This window comes from Pituophis catenifer, unplaced genomic scaffold (assembly GCF_029215685.1).
Source record: "Pituophis catenifer annectens isolate HBS135680 unplaced genomic scaffold, rPitCat1.0.hap2 SCAF_13, whole genome shotgun sequence".
In the NCBI taxonomy this organism is placed as follows: Eukaryota; Metazoa; Chordata; class Lepidosauria; order Squamata; family Colubridae; genus Pituophis; species Pituophis catenifer.
Window position 1 is genome coordinate 21,384,277 of NW_027256893.1, and position 23,286 is coordinate 21,407,562.

The window sequence follows — 23,286 nt, forward strand, 5'->3', positions numbered from 1 at the left end:
CTGCAAGTAGAAATGAGAGTCTTCTGAATCAAGGAGAGAAGCAACCTAGAATTAAGGAGAAATTTCCTGACAGTGAGAACAATTAACCAGAGGAACTACTTGCCTCCAGAAGTTGTGGGTGCTCCAACACTGGAGGCTTTTAAGAAGAGACTGGACAACCATTTATCTAAAATGGTATCAGGTCTTCTGCTTGAGCAAGGGGTTGGACTAGAAGATCTCTAAAGTCCCTTCCAACTCTCTTTTTCCGTACTCTTGAATACTTTATTCTAGGTAGTCCTCAACTTACGACCACAATTGAGCCCAAAATTTCCACGGCTAAGCGAGGCAGTTCTTAAAAGAATTGGGCCTCATTTTACAACCATTTTTTGCCATTGTTGTCAAGCAAACCATTGCAGTTGCTGAGTGAATCGTGGCGTTGTTAAGCAGATCCGACTTCCCCCATTGACCTTGCTTGAAAAATGGTCATAAGAAGTCACTTTTTTCAGTGCTGTTCGAATGGTCACTAAACCAATGGTTGTAAGTCAAGGACTACTTGTATTTTTTTCCACAAGTCTCGGTTTACGTCAATGGCACTCTCAGGTTTTTTTTTCCAGCAAAACACAATTGAATGTGTGGCCAAGAGTGAATTCTTGAGCACACCAATCTCCTCATCTCCTTATCACCACATATCCGATCTCCTCAGCTCCTTATCTATTTTTCCCCCCCTCCTACAGTGATTTTCTGCTGGAAAATCAGAATTCTGATATACCTTCTAATTTTCTAATACGGGCGGCTCTAACGTCGAGAAGGTGGACGTAGTGCTCCAGCTTTAACTCATAATCTTGCTGCGAAGCCTCCATTTTTTCTGTCACGGATTCAACTTCGGCCTGATGATGCAAGGAAACACAGAAGGTTAGGCCTACAATCAGGGGTGAAATACTCCCAGTTCAGACCGGATCGCCCGATCCGGTAGCGATGACGGCGGGTGGTTCGGAGAACAGGTAGCAAAAATCCCTGCCCCCCCATCCCATGCCCGGCTGAGCCGCACAATCATCAGAGGCTTTTTTAAAAATTTTTAAAAGCATTTTTTCTACAACCGCTTTGGCCGAAAAAATGCTTTTAAAAATAAAAAAAAGCCTCTACCAATCAGGCAACTCAGCTGGGATCGTCAGAGGCTCTTAAAAGCATTTTTTTTTACAACCTAAAAAAAATGCTTTTAAAAGCCTCTGACGATCCCAGCTGAGTTGCCTGATCGTCAAAGGCTTTTAAAAGTATTTTTTTAGAGGTTGTAGAAAAAATGGTTTTAAAAGTTAAAAAAAAAAAGTTGGCCACGCCCACATTACGTCACATTACCCCCACCACCACCAAGCCACGCCCACAGAACTGATAGTAACAAATTTTACATTTCACCACTGCGTACAATCCATGCTTTGCGCCAGAGTTCGCCCACGAATGTCTTTTCCCCCAATACGATACCATCATTTTTTTTTCCAAATTGCTGGGATTTATTTATTTAGTGATCAAATTTAGAAACAACCTCCCCCCCACCCAATCTCTCTCACAGAAGGACTCTGGGTGACGTACCAATAAAATTACTGGCTGAGGGACAGTTAAGCCAAATTTTTGACCTTCTCAAACCTCTTTGAGTATTAAATTGTATTCTGGGGGGGGGGATCCCCGATTCTGCACTGGGAAAAACACACGTTTCTAGGTGTCTCCTTTATGAATCAAATAATATGAAATCAGCAAAATCTCATAAGAGGCCACAGACAAAAGCCAAATGCCACAGGCTGCCATTTTTGGAGGAGGAGATGACAAGGAAACAAGGAAGCTCAGAGAAGTTGGAAATCCACGTGTAGGTTTTACTTCTTTGGGTTGGTGGCAGGATTAGGGAAATTCACTCTTTCTTTTGAAGAAACAGAAGGATATGAAGAATGTTATGACTGATGCCTGAATACTTTTCAAATAGAACCTGGCTTGGGAAAATTTTGACTTTTATGTTTGTCTGTACTATGCAATCTTAAGATTAAGCCATTTATCCCCAACACCAAACCTGACTTTTAAGATCCTTTATTTGCTGGGCTTCAGTAGACCCAAACATTTAATTTAATTAGGCCGGTGTCCTGGTCAGCAAATCACAATATTTTATTTTATTTTTTGGGCATAGAAACTACGTGCTAAAAAAACCGGGGAGGAGTCATGCCTGCTGGAATTAGACTATTAAATGAAAAGTTTATTTCAAGAGTGAAGTCTAGTAGAGTTCAGCTCATTAAGATTTGGTTAGTTACCACATAAAATATTGGATTCATTAATCTTCATCATGAGATTAAAAAAAAAACAGCGAGGCAAGCACAATGACAGAGATACTCCACGTTCAACTGCAGTGAGAAAATTAAAGTACCTGATAGTCTTTGTTAATTTTATGCTGCACAATTAACATATTGCGGGTCTTTTCGAGTTCTTGAACAGTTTCTGCATGAACCGTCTGAAGATCTCGTAGGGAACGCTCTAAATCCTTTTGGCTGTCATCTTCCACTTTCTCCAAAAACCCAAGGTCTCCACTTGCTTGCTGTCTATGAACCTAGGTCGTGAAAGTTGACAGCTTTTATAATTAAAATATAAAAAAAAACACCCTTTCATTTTAATTGTAATAAATGGATCTCTCTCTTTTCAGCATTAAAATAAATCTGTGTCGAAAGACCAAGCTTCTGTCTTTCTCAGTGCTCTGCGGGGTAAAAAAAAAAAAAAAAAAGAACTCAGAACTAATTAGCAATCTGCTTTGAGCCAAATCCTATACACATCTTTAGTCAGAAATAAGTTTCAAACGAGTTCAAAGGAATCCAAGAGTCATTTCAATGAGAGCTGGTATGGTATCTGTAGATAAAAACTGAGGCTGCAAATTTCTGCATATCTAAGGTAACAGAATTTACCTCTAGTTAGCATTGCAAACTGAATTGCAAATCTCCCAGTCACGGGAATTAATAGTTCTGTCAATTTATAAACTCCGTTCTGTCAATTTGCTATATCTGCGCGTGCATGAACTCAGATGCACGCAAAACATCCTGCCTAGGTGGTGTTTCCTTACGTCAGACGGAAGATCAATGCATAATCTATGGTGCACTAGAGAATGGGCAGGCTCTGCCCACTTCCTGAACCTGGGACTTTCTACAGATGCGCTGGCCTAAAATTCCTGTAATTCTCACGGGCGGGGCTGGCTGCCAATTATGGAAATAGAGATCGGACACATCTGGAAGATGTCAGGTGGGGTGAGGCTATACCAGATTTATTACCCTTCCCAAAGTGTTGCAAATGACTTTGTTGTTGCTTCTGATGTTAAACACAGGTCTGAAATAATGCTTGTAGAAGGCTACATTTAAGGTGGGTGCATCCAAGATGATTCAGGCCTGTGCCTTCCTTCCTTCTTCCTTCCTTCCTCTCTCTCTCTCTCTCTCTCCCCTCCCTCTCCATCTATCCATCCATCCATCCATCTATCTATAAATGAAGCTTTCTTAATATTTTTTTTTCAGGAAAAAGTAAACTACGGTAATACAAACCAAAATTGGTATAGGTGAACTATCTATTCCTGGAACTGGAACTGCACTTGAAAATTCTTCATTGTGTTGTTTGATATAAATAATATAAATATAAACATAAATATAAATGGAAGCTACAGGCCTGAATCATCTTGGATTGATCCACCTTAATTATATATATAACTATATATATAACTATATATATTCGGCTTCATGCTTCTGCGATCACACACATTGCTCCTAGAAGTTGCCTCCAAAAATCGTGGGCGCTTCACCACTGGAGATTTTTAAGAAGAGACTGGACAGTCGCTTGTCTGAGATTGTATAGGTTCTCCTGCTTGAGCAGGGGGCTGGACTGGAAGACCTCCAAGGTCCCTTCCAACTCTGTTATTCTATTCTATTCTATTCTATTCTATTCTATTCTATTCTATTCTATTCTATTCTATTCTATTCTATTCTATTCTATTCTATTCTATTCTATTCTATCCTATCCTATCCTATCCTATCCCTATTCTTTTCTAGTCTTACTCCTACTCCTACTCCTACTCCTACTCCTACTCCTACTCCTACTCCTATGTCCTGTTCTATCTTAACCTGCTACCTTTCTGTCTTTTCGGAGTAGACGCAGTGGACACATCCAAGCAAAGAAACATGAGCTCGCAGAGGGTTGACACACAGCATGAGAAGAACTCATCTCAAGAACCAGATGTTCGCAGGATCACATTGGGTGAGAAGAGAAAGAGCTTGAGGAGGGGGGGGGGCTGTGACCAGTTGTGCTAGTTACCTTGAGGAGCATGAGAGCCTCATTGAGGTCGGCCACATCAACATCATTCTCCTGAAACAGAGAAATAATTAACAAAAAGGTTCTCTTCAAGAAATGAATAATGGAGGGAAGACTCTCTCTTGCGTTCACATACAACATGACATTCAGCTGGACAGCATGAATAAATGAACACTGTCGTATCCTCCATTATTTGGTTCAGGGCTTTTAAGAAAGAAGCATTTGCATAAAATATAGAAAGCTTCCCCTCCCCCACACCCCTTTTTAAGAGACATTCTCTAATCTGTTTTGATTAAAGGGAAAAAAAAAACCCCACAAATACCTTTATTTCTACTTGGAAACCACTTCTGGACTTTGTGCTTGAGGTGGCAAAAAAACGAAACTTTGATTTTGGGTTGTATCGATTAGCTAGATTTGTTGTTATAGAAATGGCTAGTTTCTATGATTATAAAAAAGTAAAAAGTTGAGGGTAGATGTTAATGCCTTATTTTACTGCACCAAAGGAGTCGGAAGTCAATGCCTTTTTTCTTCCTTGTTCCCTTCCTTTCCCCCACTACCACTTCCCTTTTTTCCTTCCTTAATTTCCCTAATATTTACTTTTGTATAGCAACAGCAATAGCACTTAGACTTATATACCACTTTACAGTGCTTTGCAGCCCTCTCTAAGCGGTTTACAGAGTCAGCCACTTGCCCCCAACAATCTGGGTCCTCATTTTACCCACCTCGGAAGGATGGAAGGCTGAGTCAACCTTGAGCCTGGTGAGATTCGAACGGCCAAATTGCAGGCAGCCGGCTGTCAGCAGAAGTAGCCTGCAGTACTGCACTCAAACTACTGCGCCACCGTGGCTCTATTCTCTTTGTATGTTGTATTATACACTAATAAAAAAACCCCTCTAATTCTCTAAGTCATTCTCTAAAACAAGGAGGGAAAAAAAATTCACCTTGGTGAAAAAATGCACGCGGGACTTCAGCTCTTCCAGCTGCTGCTTCTGTTCGAGACAGCGCATTCGCAGCTCCTGGTTCTCCTTGGCAAGCTTTTCAGTTTGGTCTCAAAAAAAAAAAGGGGGGGGGAGAGTCTTTTTTTTATATATATACACTCGGCAGAATCGTCGTTCGGTCTGCTTAACTTGCAACACGTTTAAGTGTAGGGTAGGGTCACGTGATCCCCTCTTACAACCTTCTGAAGAGCCAGGTCAATTGGGAAGCCAGATTCACCTAACAAGCATGTTGCTAACTTTAAGAACGGCGGTGATTCACTTTTAACAACCGTGGCAAGAAAAAGTTGTAAACTGGGGCAACACTCGCTTAAGAAATGCCTCATTTAGCAACAGAAAGGCTCCATGGCAGTCGTAAATCGGGAACTACCTGTATTCATCTATAAAACGTTTCCAAGGGAGGAATGTAGTTTCTGGGGGAGTGGTATTCGGGTTTAATTTAAAACAAATTTAAAAAAAAAACTGAGCACAGGGTCTTAGGCTCTTAAGAAAACAAAGATTAAGATAATCTACCGATAAAACAAACAGCCGTCAAAAGCTATATCATCATCTGTAATCAATACAAGGGAGGGTGACGACCCCTGCATTCCATGTTACCAAGAACGGGAAGACAGAGGATTCTTAAGTCTGCAATTAATTTTTTTCAGCATTAAAAAATAAATAAAAAATCCAGTATTGAAACGTTCCAACCGAAAGGATAATAAAACCTGAAACTCATCGGTAAAACTGACGGGGAGAGAAGAGAGAAGGGAGTGGCGTTGGGAAGCAGGCAAGGGATCAAAACGGTTTTTGCTGTCCAAACAAATTTGCGAAGTTTCAGAAAGGCTTCTCCGACAGACGATCAATGAAATCGAGAGCGAATGAAACGAGAAAAGTTTGCTCTGCTCACTGAAGAGGACAATCCACTCCAGAGCCAATTTATTTCCTTCGTGGTGATTTACTCTAAGAAACATCAACAATTAGAAGTAAAGCCGGGGTCCCCTTTTAGGAGAGGACGGGGGGCGGGGGGGGGCGGGGGGGGGGCGGGGGGGAAGATTTGCAAAGAGAGAGCCATCATAACCCACCGAGCTCCTATTTGTATTTCTGCTACAATTCAATCCAGATTTACATCCTCGCTGCTGTTTCGGGAAATCTAAGCTACACGAAAAATATATATATTCCTGCGGGGGTATTACAAACTTTGATTTTTGTCTGGGATCAGGGACAATTGTGCCTTTTCTGATTGGAAAATATTGCACTGTGCAGAGATGGATAGATTGACATTGAAAATAAAAGATAAAGGAGATACAGAGTACTATTCAACGTGGAATAGATTTTTATCAATGCTTAGAGATAAGAGGTAGAAATTAGATGAAGAAAGATCATTGTTATGTGTAAGTAAAATATGAATGTTGTCTATAATTATAAATATGCTCGTATAATTAATAGACACTGAGCTTGTCGATCAGAAAGGTCGGCAGTTCAGCGGTTCGAATCACTAGTGCTGCGTAACCTAGCAGTTCGAAAGTACGTAAAAAATGCAAGTAGAAAAATAGGACCACATTTGGTGGGAAGGGAATAGCGTTCTGTGTGCCTTTGGCATTTAGTCATGCCAGCCACATGACCACGGAGATGTCTTTGGAAAGCACTGGCTCTTTGGCTTTAAAATAGAGATGAGCACCGCCCCCTAGAGTCGGGAACGACTAGCACATATGTGCGAGAGGAACCTTTACCTTTTTATAATTAATATGATCATAAATAAGCTAATATAATTATAAATATGGTTATAATTGTTACGTGTATTATCATTATCACTGTCAGTATATCTGTTATTTTTTTTTCGTCTGTAAAACGAAATGCCGGGATAATACACTGCCTTCAAAATATTTATATATAAATTAAAAACCTGACTTACAAAACCCCCAAACATTATCACCTGCCTTCCACCCGAAGTCCAACAAGATGGTCTATGATGGTTTCACTGCATTTATATTTCACTGCATTTTTTTTTTTTAAATGTTATCTAATTCTGGGTTTTATTTAATTGACCAAACTAAGTAATAATTTTAATTAGCAATTTTATGATGTTTGTGTGTCTATATTTTTCTTGACTGTACACCGCCTTGAGTCCTACGGGAGAAAGGCGGTATAGAAATATAATAAATAAATAAATAAATAAATAAATATTCTATAAGAACCTTCTGACATTGTCTATTCAGGGCACCCGAGGCCGACCTGTGAGAATCAAGAGGTAGGCCAAGGATTTTAAACCAGAAGACCCATAATTTGGATTCCTGTTACTAGTTAAAATGATTTAGTAGCGAGAAGACAGGAAGAATGGCCCCTCTTTCTCCCTGAGCTAGTCAGAAAAAAAAATAATAATAAATTTGGACAGCAGACCAACCTGGCCTGGCAACAGCACCTTTGTTATGTTCCCTGATGTTCTCCACGACTTAAAACTCAAAAAGAAAATCGGCACGCTTGGCCCGTACACGGGTGTACCTCGTTCCATTTTGATTCTGTCCAGGATATTGTTTTTTTCGGCTAAATCTGCTTTTAAAGCCGCCTCGAGCTGACCGATCTGCCGTTTCAGCTGCTGCTCCTTCAGCTTCCACTGCTGGTCGTGGGTCACCCTGAAGGCACTGAGAAATTGAATATGACAAAAGGGGGGGGGGAGAAATGAAAACACAAGACATTCGCACGGGTAAACCACTCTTTGCTCTCCTATGCATGCCGCGTGGCACGTGGGGGGCCTCCGTGAAACGGTCTCCAACCCAAAAAAGATGGAAGCTGGAAGCCAGGGCAGAGAAAGGACCACGATCGTCAGGACAAGCCAATAAAGGAGAATATTTGTAGCTCAGGGTGGAAACGAGGAGCCCTTCATTGTCGTGCTCTCTGAACGTGGCTGCTTTCTTGCAGATGTTTCATTACCCAAACTAGGTAACCTTATCAGTGCACTGGTGACATCACCAGGTTTGGATAATGAAATGCCTGCAAGAAAACAACCAAGCTCAGAGAGGCATGTTTGTGAGTCTTTCTTGGGAATGAAGGGAACGCAGGATGGACGGCTGTGGGTCGAAGCGCCTTTCGCTGGCTCCAACGATGGGTCACACACAGAAGGTTTTGTGGGATGAGTAATGGAGTTGGCCTAGATTTGGAGCATTATCCCCGCTCTATGGCAGGGTCCACAGATAGATGGATAGATTGATGGATGGATGGATGGATGGATGGATGGATAGATAGATAGATAGATAGATAGATAGATAGATAGATAGATAGATAGATATGGATGGATAGATATAGACTGATAGACAGATGGAGATGGATGGAGGGATGGATGGAGGAAGGGAGAGAGGGAGAGAGGGATGAATGGATGGATATGGATGGACAGTTAGATAAGATGGATGGAGGGATGAAGGGAGGGAGGGAGAGAGAGATGGATGGATATGGATGGATGGATGGATGGATAGATAGATAGATAGATAGATAAGATGGAGGGAGGGAGGGAGGGAGAGAGACAGAGAGGGATGGATGGATGAATATGGGTGGATGGATGGAAGGGCAGATAGACAGATAGATAAGATGGAGGAAGGGAGATAGAGAGGGATGGATGGATGGATGAATATGGATGGAAGGATGGAAGGGCAGACAGACAGATAGATAAGATGGATGGATGGAGGGAGGGAGGGAGAGAGAGAGAGAGAAAGAGAGGGATGGATGGATGGATGAATATGGGTGGATGGATGGAAGGATGGAAGGGCAGACAGACAGACAGATAGATAAGATGGATGGATGGATGGAGGAAGGGAGGGAGGGAGAGAGAGAGAAAGAGAGGGATGGATGGATGGATGAATATGGGTGGATGGATGGAAGGGCAGACAGAATAGATAAGATGGCGGGAGGGAGGGATAGATAGATATAGACATTCAGACATACACATATATACACAAATACACACACATACACACATACGGAGTGGACCCTGTCATGGTGTGGGAATGCTAGGAAGAGAATGCACACACACACACACACGCACACCATCTGCAACTGGAGGCTTCTTCTGGTGCCCTGCCTTGCTTCACAATCAGGGGTTTCCTCATTAAGCCTCTGCAAATTGACTGTAATTGCTTCAATTTTCTGTTCGGCACCAGAAAATGAATTCAGCGCCCTATCTCATTTCATGTTCCGTAGGTTTAGCTCCCTAATTTTTTATTTATGTGATATTAAGCGCTGCTGACAGAATTTACACAGACTATTACCTCGAAGCAACTTTTATAGAAATATCAAGTGGAGCCGCGGTGCCAGCCCAAGGCATTTCTGGCACCCGAAAAGTCAAAACGACGTTCCACTTGGCTCCGTACCGGAGTCCGCATTTTTCAGGAAATTGAGATGTTGCGGGGTAAGAGCTGGAGGCAAGAAAGGGGCATCCAAACCCCCCCTCCCTCCCCTTCCATTGGCTGCCTGAAATGGATGGGTCCTCCTCGGAGCGCGGAAGGGCAACATTATCTGTACAACAGGGCAGAGATTCTGGGAGGGAGGGAGGGAGGGAGGCGAGTAAAGGATTTATTGCTCCCAGCCCCCCCAAAATAAGAACACTTCAGAAAAGCCCGTTCAAGACTGTAAGGATCACTTAGAATGCTGCATCCAGTTTTGGTCGTCACGATATATAAAAGATCTTGAGAACGAGCACAGAGAAGAGCAGCAAAGATGATTAGGGGACTGAAAGCTAAAATAAATAGAACAGAACAGAACAGAACAGGGAATGGAATGGAATGGAATGAAATGGAATGGAATGGAATAGTTTATTTATTTATTTATTTATTTGTCAGATTTATAGAATTCTTTATGGAATGGAATAGAATAGAATAGAATTCTTTATAGAATGGAATGGAATATTTATTTATTTATTTATTTGTCAGATTTATAGAATTCTTTATGGAATGGAATAGAATAGAATAGAATAGAATTCTTTATAGAATGGAATGGAATGGAATGGAATGGAATGGAATGGAATGGAATGGAATGGAATGGAATGGAATAGAATAGAATAGAATAGAATAGAATAGAATAGAATAGAATAGAATAGAATAGAATAGAATAGAATAGAATAGAATTCTTTATTGGCCAAGTGTGATGGGACACACAAGGAATTTGTCTTTGGTGCATATGCTCTCAGTGTACATAAAAGGAAAGAAAAAAGAAAGAAAAAAGAAAAAATACATTAATAAAGAATCATAAGATACAACACTTAGTGATAGTCATAGGTTACTAATAAGCAATCAAATCATACTAGGAAACAAACAGAACAATATAAATCGTAAAAATACAAGCAACATGGTTATAGTCATAAGTGGGAGGAGATAAGTAATAAGAAGGATGAGAAGAACAATAGTAATACAGTCTTAGTAAATATGAAGAATGGTTGCAGGAATTGAGTAGTGAAATACTCCATACTTCACTTAGTCCTCCAGGGAAAGATAGAAGGCAAACGAGGTCCATGCAGAAGAAGAACATTGTGGCTTCAAAATCTAAGGGACTGGTTTGGACAAAACTCAACAGCACTTTTTCGTGCAGCTGTTGATCAAAATAGGATCGCCAACATCCGATGACGGATATGGCACAAGAAGAAGTAGTCTAGTGAAAAGAAAGACTAGGGGTGACATAATAGTGCTGGAATGGCCTGGGAATAGCCCAGACCTTAACCCAATTGAAAATCTATGGATCGGACTAAAGAAACTTGTTAGTCTGAAGCGACCCAGCAATAAAACCCAGTTAATAGAAGCAATCCTTCAATCTTGGTTTCACATGATAACAGCTGCAGAATTAAAAGACTTGGTTCACTCCATGGGAAGACGTTGTAAGGCTGTAATTCATACTAAAGGTTACCCAACTAAGTATTAACTGACATGGTGATATTTTTTGTACATCTCATTTTTTCTATGGTGATCATTTTTGTATATCTCATTTTTTCTACGTGTTTTGCTTTTCTTCTTTATACTGTAACTCCTATTGTAATAGCAAATCCTTCATAAAAGTTATTATCATTACATTCTTGATTAAATTACCTTCCCATTGATATATAATTTTATGGTACTACTCCAAAAAAAAAAAAAAAAGTGGTGTTATTAGCTAGGTTTAGAAAAGACACTTTTCCCAAAAGGTTTCCACAATTTTGGCCACTACTGTAGTTTCTTTCTTTCTAGAGGCAAGAAAAAAAATGACAGAAGAGAATAGAACTAAAAAGAGAGACAGAGAGAGAAGAGAGAGAGAGATTGATGAGACTGCCAGCTGGGCAAGCGGCCCTAGATCAGGATTCAATCTCGTAAAAGTTAAAAGACTGATGTAGTGAAGAACATGGTTGGCAGTTCCTAAGGACCCTAACCAGGACCCAAAGGAAGTTCTTCAATGCAGGAGCAACTTAGTCACCCTAGAATGCTCCCCGAATAATATTAATGGGAAAGCGAAGATGGACAAGATTCTTGAAATCACTTTTCTAAGGCGTTAGCAAACTTCACCTGCTCCTGCCTATTCAGGTCATTGAGTTCAAGATTACATATCTGTATTTCTGAGTCAGATTATTTTCGTTGAGAACATTTAAAAAAGAAAAAGAAACCGGAGTTTAAAAGAAATTACTCCATTCGTTATAGTTTACCTGTTATATAATTTATCATAGTTTTCCTTTAAAAGGTCCCTCTCTTTTTCCAAATCATTAATTCTGTCTTGCAGCTGGAATGAAAAAGAATGTTAGCGGGGGATTCATGGCGGAAGGAGATGAAAGCAACAATTACTAATGTTCAATAGGTTTCCTAGTTAGGTACCTGGGCCACCTGCTTTCTCTTGCCAACGAGGGACTGATGATCCCTTATCATCACCTCAGCTGCTCTGATGTCACCAAAGGACAAGACCGATTACAAGGGTACCTCCGTCAAAAGTATTAACAATAATAACGTTTCACTGACGAAGGTGTTATTTCTTTGGGATGAGATGAACGTATTGGCAGGTTTGATTTTATTTATTTATTCTATCCGGCCTTTTAATATTTTTTTAATACATAATGCAAGGCATCAAATATTCCTAATATGCCTTTTTCCTCCTATTTTCCCCGCAACAACAATAATCCTGTGAGCTAAGAGAGAGTGATTGGCCCAAAGTCACCCTGCTGACTGTTATGGCTAAGGCGAGACTAGAACTCATCACCTCCTAGTGGTTGGCCCAAAGTCACCCAGCCAGCTTTCATGCCTAAGGCGAGACTAGAACTCACAGCCTCCTAGTGGTTGGCCCAAAGTCACCCAGCCAGCTTTCATGCCTAAGGCGAGACTAGAACTCACAGCCTCCTAGTGATTGGCCCTGTGTCCTCCAGCCAACTTTCATGCCTAAGGCGAGACTAGAACTCACAGCCTCCTAGTGATTGGCCCAGTCACCCAGCCAGCTTTCATGCCTAAGGCGAGACTAGAACTCACAAGCCTCCTAGTGATTGGCCCTAAGTCCTTCAGCCAACTTTCATGCCTAAGGCGAGACTAGAACTCACAGCCTCCTAGTGATTGGCCCAAAGTCACCCAGCCAGCTCTCATGCCTAAGGTGAGACTAGAACTCACTTGTCTCTTAAGGAAGATAATTCTACCTCCTTTACGAGTAGAAGTCCAGTGAGACTTTTGACCCATTATGTAAGGCTTTAGCAGTCATCCTGGGAAAGGAGGAACTCTGTGTCCTAAAACGGCTGACCTCTTGGAATGAATACTAATATATTACTTGGAGGCAAGACTTTTGGAGAGAGGTTCACGGAACGATGGCTCCCTTTCGATCGCTCAGATTCATATGAATCCTATTGCGGCGCAATAATAGTAGGAACAACTCTGGGTGGGAACAATCGACATAGCACGGAAAATATGCAGTGTGAACGAGTTATAAGAACATTGGAGGGTAAATACCATACGTCTGCCAAAACGCATCTGGCAGATTCCTGCTAGCGATAAGCTAAACGAAACCAGATTGTTCAAATTATCAAGATCGCCTCGAACTGATTTGGTCCCTTCCACGAAACATTTTTTGGTTCTGCTCCCACTTGAGAACGCTGGGAAAACTCCGTGGCTCTTTTAAATACTATATGCACAAAAAAAAGAAAAGAAAGATTTGCCGCTTCACCTCTTCCGAGCGTCGTCTCGAAAATGTGGTGGCCTGCAATTGTCCCTCTAGGTGGAGGCACTTTGAACGTTCTTCTTTAAGTTGCAAATTCAGTTCTTCCCCCTTGGCTATTAGGGCATCGTGGCTCATTTTGAGATTTTTTTGCTTCTGCGAGAGTGAAGAGGGGAAGGAAGATAAAAGAAAGAGGGAAAAAAACGTTAGCGCTAGATAAGTCATATTTAGGCTACATTCAGAATCACGTAGTTTTTCTCAACGCTTTATACTTGGACTAAGACAGGGGTCAGCAACCTGTGGCTCTGGAGCCGCATGTGACTCATCCCTCTACTGTGGCTCCATCACTGGTCAGCTCCACAATTGATAGTGCTTTCCGGTTAGGGTAGGTAGAGGAAAAAGATGCTGCGCTAGAAGGAGTCTCTATGGTGGGGGAACCAGACTTCCGGTCGGCAGAGGAAAAAGGATGCCACACTAGAAGGAGTCTCTATGGTGGGGGAACTGGACTTCCGGTCAGCTCCAGAATTGAATGTGGGGCTTCCGGTTAGGACCTTTGTGGCTCTTTGAGTGTTTAAGGTTGCCGACCCCTGGACTAAGAGAAGGTGCCACCTTCACTCTGTTTATGTATTGGTCCCTGCTTTTGTTAATTTTTTTTAGGTTTGAATCCTTAAGGCTGAATGTTGTTAAATGGTTTTACCGTTCTCGTTGTTTTATATTGTGTTTTTATGATGCTGTAAGCTGCTCTGAGTTGATTAACAGTCAGATGGGTGGCATATAAATAGAATTTTTTAAAAAAAGGTAATGGGAGTCCCTGTGGATTTTATTCCACTGGTCATTGCTGACTCTTATCTGAGTTTCAAGGCCATTGAGCTGGCACTGTCTGAAGACATTTCCATGATTATGTGGCCGGCATAAGATCACGGAGCACTGTTACCTTCCCATCAAAGTGGTACCTATTTATCTACTCACATTTCCAACTGTTAGGTGGGCAGAAGCTGGGGCGAGGACAGGACCTCACCCTGTCTCAAAGTGTTTGGGTCTCGAACCTGGGCTGCCGGTTTTCCAGCTGAAAAGCCCAGCATCTTAACTGCTGAGCCACCACGCCACTCATATAAATATAATAAATAAATAAATTTTAACAGTATGTGATATCAATTGAGCATCCAGGAGAACCTCTCGCCACGGATGTGACCTAGACGTAGCCAGCAAGAGTACAGAATGTGAACCTTTCCTAATACCTGGTTAGAGTGCAGTACTGCGGGCTACTTCTGCTGACTGCCGGCTGCCTGCAATTTGGCAGTTCGAATCTCACTAGGCTCAAGGTAGACTCAGCCTTCCATCCTTCCGAGGTGGGTAAAATGAGGACCCAAATTGTTAGGCTGACTGTAAACAGCTTAGAGAAGGCTGTAAAAGCACTGTAAAGCAGTATATAAGTCTAAGTTGCCCTTATTGCCCTCCCTCCCTCCCTCCCTCCCTCCCTTCCTTCCTTCTTGCTACAATGGTTAGAATGTAGTATTGCAGGCTCTGCCCATAGCCAGCAGTTTGATCCTGTCTGGCTCAAAGTTGACTCGGCTTTCCATCGTTCCAAGGCGGGTAAAATGAGGACCCAGATTGTTGGGGGCAATAGGCTGACTCTGTAAAACCGCTTAGAGAGGGCTAAGCACTGTGAAGCTGTATACAAGTCTAAGTGCTAGTGCTACCGCTGAATTGAGGAGGGTTAAGAAAAAAGCTATTAAAACATCTCCCGGTGTTTACAGAGGAGGTGACCAGGCTGTGCTTGAGGGTGGGATCAGATTCCTGAATGATATGGATGAAAAATCTCAAGGATTTACCTACCTCCTGAAGTTGAAGCAATTTTTCTTCCACCGTTGCAAATTCGCTGGTTTTCTCTATCAGCTGTTTGTGGAGTTTGATCATCTCTACGTTGTCTCGAATGCTGAGCCTCCAAAAAGCAATTTTGATTTTTGCCCCCCCCCAAAAGACAGAAAAATCATGGTCAGATTTTTTTTTTTTTTTTTTTTTTTTTACTAAAGCAGCCATGCATGCAATTTTGATATTGAAATCTGTAGCCTTGAAAACAGTTTCTTTGTAGCTTAATTCCCAACGCAGTCAGGGGAAAAACCTATTAGTGTGGCCAAAAGTCGTTTTTCCTTTCTTGAAGTAAACATTACAGATAGTTAAATCAATCCATGCTTCAGTGAAAGAGGGCTGAACAATGTTGACGAGTTAGACATAATGCTTCATGCCATAACAGTATGGTAAATGCAATAGTTAAAGGAATAAATTGATATTTATAAGAGGCAGATCATTTTGTTTTGCTATCAAGCAGCTTCCAAACTTTTGCTGTTACTTTTTACTGGCATTTTTTTTCCACCCCTGGAACTTATTTCCTTCCTCAACTCAACTAATTGCAAGGCCTGTGATTTAACATTGTACATAGACGATACTTTGAGCCCGGTATTAAAATAAACTGCAGATGTCTTTTTAACACTGACCGGCGTGGGCGAAATTCTATACGGCTAAGATGCTGTTATACATTTCCCTTGGTGAGATTCAATAACAAATTCATAATTTTATCTTGTGAAAAGTTAAATACAGATAAGGTATCAGAAACGTAACATTTGATCTCATTGTTATTCTATCTGCATGGCTGCATCAAGCCAAGATAATTTTTTTTAAAGGAAACTCCTTAAAGGAGCTTAAGTGCTAATACCAAATAAAGCAAAAAGATAAACAGAATTTCACATCTTGAAATACGCTGTTTCTCCCCCAATACTTATCTGCTGAAGACAGATTGGAAAAATTGTTCCACTGCTGGAACCAGATTACAAAGCTGATACATCTGTAAACCAGCTGAAAACTTAAAACTATATCTCTCCCATATGTACACATACATACACACACACACAGAATATATATATATTCTACTTTACACACACACACACTCACATATCTATCAGGGATGAAATCCAGCAGGTTCTGACAGGTTCTGGAGAACCGGTAGTGGAAATTTTGAGTAGTTCGGAGAACCAGCAAATACCACCTCTGGCTGGCCCCAGGGTGGGTGGGAATGGAGATTTTGCAATATCCTTCCCCCAGGAGTGGGGGGGGAATGGGGATTTTGCAGTATTGTTTCCCTGCCACGCCCACTGAGCCACACCCACCAAGCCACACCATGCCCACCAAGGCACGCCCACCGAACCGGTAGTAAAAAAAATTGGATTTCACCACTGATATACCGTATTTTTCAGACTATAAGACGCACCTTAGTTTTTGGGGAGGAAAGTAAGAAAAAAGCTGATTGGCGGGTGGATCGGCCTCCCAGAATACACCCAATCAGCTGTTCCCAGAGGTGAATTTTAGCAACAGGTTTGTTGGTTATGAGCTCTGTGCCTTGCTTTTTTGCTTTTTTTTTCTGCCTCTGAAACTTCTGAAACTCTGTTTCAGAAAAAACTTTTTTTCCTGCCTCTAAAAACCTCCGAAACAGCTTCAGAAAAAAAGCCCCTGAAGCTCTGTTTGGAGGCTTTTTTTCTGAAGCTCTGTTTGGAGGCTTTTTTTCTGAAGCTCTGTTTGGAGGCTTTTTTTCTGAAGCTTCGTTTCTGATGCTTTTTTCAGCCTCTGAAACCTCCATTTGAGAAACTGGACGGGGCTACATTCGGAGTATAAGACGTACCCAGATTTTCACCCTCTTTTTTTGGGGAAAAAGGTGTGTCTTATACTCCGAAAAATACGGTATATTTATATAAAAAGTGGAAGGGACGGCATCCCTGCCAGACTCTAAGTGCAAAAATGAACATCATATTGTGTTTTTATTACAGTTATCATGCTTTTCACATCAAACAACTTGATTGCCTTCAGAGAATGTCTGACAAGTCCTCCCTTTTATTTTTAAATAAAAAGGAGGGCTTTTTTTTTTTTAAAAAAAAGGTGTCAGTGTCCTGCAGATGTTACCCTAACAGCTCTTAATTATCCAGACTTTCTAGATTATTCCATAGTGTGGGGGTGGAAGGTCTGTTGGCCAGGTCCAGATAAGGCAGGAAAGTATTGTTAATTTCCAAGCCACGATAGAAAATGGCAACAGGCCCTCATTGCCGGTTATCTTTTTCAAGAAAAATTGCACCTCATTCCTGCTTTGTGGGATAGTTGCCACAAGAGCAATCCTCTATTGTTGTCGTTTTATATTGAGGCATGTATTGTTTCACAACTGTATTTGTTTTACATTTTACATTTCTGTTACATTTCTGTTATATTGATATCTCCCAATCCTGTGAGCCTTTTTCACAGGTAATGTCGGCCATCCTGTGGTTTTATTTTGAATTTCCGTGAAAGGGTTAGCATAGTGATGGCTAACTTTTTTGCCATCATGTGCCAAAAGCGGGGGGAACGCAGGGCAGTTGTGAGTGTGCATGCCCACGCCCATAATTCATTGCGCCCTGCCCCCTCGCGCATGCGACCCCCCTGCACTCCCTTCACTTTTGGCACATGATGGCACCGTGGGCCTGGTAAGTCTGTTTTTCACCCTCCCCAGGCTCCAGAGGCTTTCTAGGAGCCTGAGGACGGCGAAAACAGCCTTCCCCATCCCCCTGGAGGCCTCCGGAGGCCGGAAACAGCCTGTTTCCTGACTTCCAGTGGGCTTGGAAGGCCCAAAAATCAGCTGGCCGGCGCGTGCATGCACGCTGGAGCTGAGCTAGGATAATGCTTGCAAGCTCACCGATATGGCTCCGTATGCCACCTGTGGCACCATCATGGGGTTAGCACAATGAGAGCTACAAAAAGAACGGAAAAATACATACAATAACAGACCTCCGGATTTTTCGTCGGGCCCTGAAAACCTATTTATTTCAACTAGCTGGGCTGGCTTGAGTTTAATTTTAAATTGATTTTAAATTGAGTTGTTTTAATTTACGGCCAAAATATTTAATTATTTTAATACTGTTTTTAAATTTTGTATGCTCTGTTTTTACTTTGGCTGTGCACCGCCCTGAGTCCTTTTTGGAGAAGGGCGGTATAGAAATTTAATTAATAAATAAAATAAATAAAATAAAAATGATATGTGGAGTTATTTCTGAGTACAGCTAGTCCTTGACTTACCACAGTTTGTTTAAGTGACCGTTAGAGTTAGAGCAGCACTGAAAAAAGTGACTTATGACCATTTTTTGCAGTTGCATTTGTAGCATCCCCAGGATCATGTGATCAAAATTCATATGCTGGACAACTAATTCACACTTATGACCGTTGCTGTGTCCGGGGTCATGTGATCCCCTTTTGCGGCCTTTTGACATGCAAAGTCAATGGGCGGAGGGGAAACAGATTTGCTTAACGACCGTGTTTACTAACTGAACCACTGTAGTGATTCACTTAAGAACAAGTGGCAAGAAAGGTCTTAAAATGAGGCAAAAGTCAGTTAACCACTGTCTTGCTTTAGCCACAGAAACGTTGGGTTCAGTTGTGGTCGTAAATCGAGGAGTACCTGCATTCAACTCTAATCTGATGATCTTTCTCTTTTGTCCTACCGTTGGCCTGTGGCTTGCTGCTCTTTCAGTTGGAGGAGAGCGACTTCAAACTCTTCTTCTTTTTTCTTTTTCTCACTTCTTAGCATTTCGATCGCAAGCACCAACTCTTGATTCTGTCCCCGCAAGGATTCAAGCTCATTCTCTCTGCAGGTCGACCGAGAAAGTTTTCCCGATGAAAAAGCAGAAAAATTTAAAACTTAAAAAAAAAAAAAAAAAAAAAAAAGAATACAGAAGGAAAGCTGCGTGTTTAAATGGGGATAAGTGGATCAGTAATTTATTCCTTTTGTATCCTTACGATTTATATTGATATTGTTTCCTAGTATGATTTGATTGCTTATTTGTTCCCTATGACTATCATTTAGTGTTGTACCTTATGATTCTTGACGAATGTATCTTTTCTTTTATGTACACTAAGAGCTTATGCACCAAAGACAAATTCCTTGTGTGTCCAATCACACTTGGCCAATAAAGAATTCTATTCTATTCTATTCTGTTCTGTCCTGTCCTGTCCTGTCCTGTCCTGTCCTGTCCTGTCCTGTCCTGTCCTGTCCTGTCCTGTCCTGTCCTATCCTATCCTATCCTATCCTTCTCTTCTCTTCTCTTCTCTTCTCTTCTCTTCTCTTCTCTTCTCTTCTCTTCTCTTCTCTTCTCTTCTCACTATTCTAATTCCATTCCATTCCATTCTTCTCAAAGAGCAGAGGTATTCTAAAGGGTTTATTTGGAAGAAATGGACAATTTCAGAAACATGGGTAACGGATTAGCTCATTCACTGAGCTAAAATAAATTTAAAATAATACTTGAAGAAACAATTTTTTTCCCCAAAAAATATTTTTATTTTTTTCTTGATCAGTGTCTCAATGTTGTCTTTTCCAAAACTGCCATAACTAGAAAGCAAAAGAAGCCTGAAATATATAAATCATGTTGCTACATTCAATGGGCTTGATCCAGAGTTATATTAAAGAAAAGACATCTAAACTACCTTCTGTTCTGAATTACAACTATAACTGTTGATCACTACAATTAATAGTGTTTAGTTGCTATTCATTGGGGGGTTTTTTTTGTAAGTGGAATTACCAATTTTCCAAAAAAGGCAAAGGTAAATTTGGGAGATAGAGAGATTGAGATGGGCAGAGAAGCAGAGAATAACCTCATCATTTTGACTTTTGGAAAATGGGTGCTTTGTACCAACTATACCCAACGAGGCAGCCATTTTACAAATGGTCAAACCGAGCCTAAGTAACCGCCATTTTAATTTTTTTGGAAAGTCCTCACAAATGGCTCCAAAATCCCAATATGTCTACCGAACCTCCGACATTGAAAAATTCAATGTCAACTTTTTATAGGAGAACCCAACAAAACTGAACAGGACTTGCCCGGTGTAATTTTTTTTTTTAACTTTCCTTGAGAAGCTTAACAGGTTGATCAGAGGAGGAAGAAAAGAAGGAGGAGGAAGAATTCCAAAAAAAAAAAAAAAAGCCATACAAGTTTTTGATCTCTGCTCTTGCTTCTTCAAGTAAACTGTGTCCATACTTGGAAGGCAATTCTTCAACATTCTGCAGCCTCATCCCTGGTAGGAAAGGTGAGGTGGATGGAAGGAAATAAAGAGAGAAGCACGTTCGTTGATTTGGAAGTTGATCCACGATGACAAACATAATTGATCCATCATCACCACGACCAAGCTGTCAGGCCTGGAAGCCATCTTTGGCATTGGGCCTTCAGGCCTGCCACATTTAATGGTGTGGGAAACTGGGAGCGGGGGGGATTGTACAGAGCATGGGTGATATATAGTCATAATAACATTCCTTTCTCAGAGAGTCAAGGACATTTCTTGGAGCCTGAGTGGCGTAGGAGGCTAATGCCTCCTACTAAGGCAGCATTTAACATCCAGCTGCCTGCAATTACTGCGAGTTCAATTCTCACCAGGCTCAAGGTCGACTCAGCCTTCCATCCTTTCTAAGGCGGGTAAAATGAAGACCCAATTTGTGGGGGCAATAAGCTGACTTTGTATAAAATATACAAAAGTATGAAGGCTATTGCTTAACACATTGTAAGCCGCCCTGAGTCTCTGGAGAAGGGCGGCATATAAAAATAAATAAATAAATAAATAATAATAAAAAAAATCTAAGACACAGGTTTAACCTCTCACCTATCTGAAACGTAGACAGTTAAAGGCTCAATCTGATACCTTTCTTGGTGGCCTCGTGGACCCTCAAACCTTCCGTCGCCTTCTTGAGTCCCGTGTTAACCCGTGCCTGGACGTAATTGTAGGGTGTGTGTCTTTGGCCTTGAAGCTGAAGCTGCTGTTTGGTAGAAATCAGCCTGTTGCGTATCATTTCGTTCTGTTTTTCTAAGTCCCGGACCTTCTCCTGAAGTTGTTCGATGACTTCCTCCATCTCCACGTCCTGACCCAGCCGCCTGGGGACGCCACCGATCTGCTCTGCTTTCTTCTTGTCGTTAATGAGACGTATTAACTTAGTGGCCATTCTGAGGAGACAAGTCAGATGTAGCCAATGGGGTGGGGGTGGGGGGGAGAAAAGGAAGGGGGGGGGAAATCAGCATGAAAAAGCACTTTGTTGAAAGGAACATAATCACTGTGAAGACTTTCGGCGGTCAAACCTGAGTAATAAATTTCAGGTTTCGATAGAACTATGACGGCCTGCGAAGAGGCCTTTGAAGATAATTGGAACCACCGGCCAGCAATCTGCTTTATAGCACTGACAAATAATAGTTTCCTAAGGCTTATCACTGAAAGTTTAGTCAAGTGGGAAGGGAGACATATTTGGTCCATATGCTGCTCAAATTTGGAACGGATGACCTTCCTAAGAAACTGTGGACTCTGCTTAAGTGTCGTTAAAGATTCGGGATGTGGTGAGGCCAGGCACAAAGGCTGCAGTTCCATGTGATATTAAACTATCCCATGTATGCTTGCAATATGTAACACATTGCGCTGATGTCTTGCTTCCATGCAAGGACAGGGGAACAAAACCCACGCGTTTTCTGCCAAATAAAAGAATTAAAATGAGTAGATGGACCAGGCCAGCTTTTAATCATCCTCTGTGCCTTGCTGCGTCTTATCCTTAGCAAATGATAGGATAGGATAGGATAGGGTAGGGTAGGGTAGGGTAGGGTAGGGTAGGGTAGGGTAGGGTAGGGTAGGGTAGGGTAGGGTAGAGTAGAATAGAATAGAATAGAATAGAATAGAATAGAATAGAATAGAATAGAATAGAATAGAATAGAATAATGAATGAATGAATGAATGAATGAATGAATGAATGAATGAATGAATGGAATGGAATGGAATGGAACAGAATAGAACAGAATAGAACAGAATAGAACAGAATAGAATAGAATAATAAATGAATGGAATGGAATGGAATGGAATAAGAATAGAATAGCAGAAGAATAGAATAGAATGGAATGAAATAAGAATAGAATAGAATAGAATAGAATAGAATAGAATAGAATAGAATAGAACAGAACAGAACAGAACAGAACAGAACAGAATAGAATACAATTCTTTATTGGCCAAGTGTGATTGGACACATAAGGAATTTGTTTCAGGAGTGGCTTAACAGCTCGTGGTTGGATAATAATTGGATGCAGGAGGAATGGTTTTCATCTAATTTTAAAAGGGTAAATTTTTGCTTTTGGCGTCTCCAGAGTTGTACCTTTGATTCCTCTCGAGTTTTGATAAACAGAGGGAAGCTAGAACAAAAGACAAAGGAGCGTGGAAGGGTGATGTAATACCCCCCAAATCAGAAGATACTCGCAGCAGTGAAGGATTGGGTCAGGGAGCAGGACTTGGCAGGCTAAGAAAGAAAAGGTGGCTTTGATGGAAGAGGGAAGTTCAAAACTTTACAACATCGGTCGCACATCTCTTTAACGGCTGCAACTACTTTATAGGAAGACATTGGATTTCTTTTCCTGTTTCTTTGTGGAAAACCCAGACGGGAGCCTGAAAATAGAGGCACACTTCATCTATTTAAGGATTTACAACCCCCCCCCCCCTTTTTTTAGCAAACTCCTACCTTTTTCTTTAAAGAAAAAAAAAGAACAAAAAGCAGATGCGTGAGGAGGGTATGATGTGTTCAGCCGCTGGAAATGAACCCAGAAGTGACTTGCTATAGTGAACAAAGAAGGTTAAAGTCTCCTGAAGGTTTTTAAAACAATTTAAGAGTTTTGGATTTTTAAAAAGGAAAAGAGTTTTTAAAAAATGACAAAGGAACCCAGCTTAATTATTTATTATCCCACGATAGGACACGCTCTGCAAGTACAGGAAGTCCTCGACTTACAATTCATTTAATGACCGTTCGAAGTTATGACGGCACTGAAAAAAGTGACTTATGACCATTTTTCACACTTACGACCGTTGC

General features: G+C 41.2%; 1 protein-coding gene across 1 annotated transcript in view; it reads right to left on the reverse strand.

Moving 5' to 3' along the window:
* RPGRIP1L (RPGRIP1 like) overlaps positions 1-23,286 on the reverse strand; it is a 61,878-nt gene that overhangs the window by 35,628 nt on the left and 2,964 nt on the right. The window contains exons 4-14 of the mRNA XM_070952662.1: positions 21,099-21,397; positions 20,396-20,480; positions 18,914-19,057; positions 15,237-15,342; positions 13,410-13,556; positions 11,920-11,993; positions 7,770-7,909; positions 5,235-5,341; positions 4,297-4,347; positions 2,381-2,560; positions 749-866 (exon numbers count right to left, since the gene is read on the reverse strand). Of these exons, the coding sequence (XP_070808763.1) occupies positions 749-866; positions 2,381-2,560; positions 4,297-4,347; positions 5,235-5,341; positions 7,770-7,909; positions 11,920-11,993; positions 13,410-13,556; positions 15,237-15,342; positions 18,914-19,057; positions 20,396-20,480; positions 21,099-21,397 (1,451 nt within the window). The remainder of the gene's footprint in view (positions 1-748; positions 867-2,380; positions 2,561-4,296; positions 4,348-5,234; positions 5,342-7,769; positions 7,910-11,919; positions 11,994-13,409; positions 13,557-15,236; positions 15,343-18,913; positions 19,058-20,395; positions 20,481-21,098; positions 21,398-23,286) is intronic.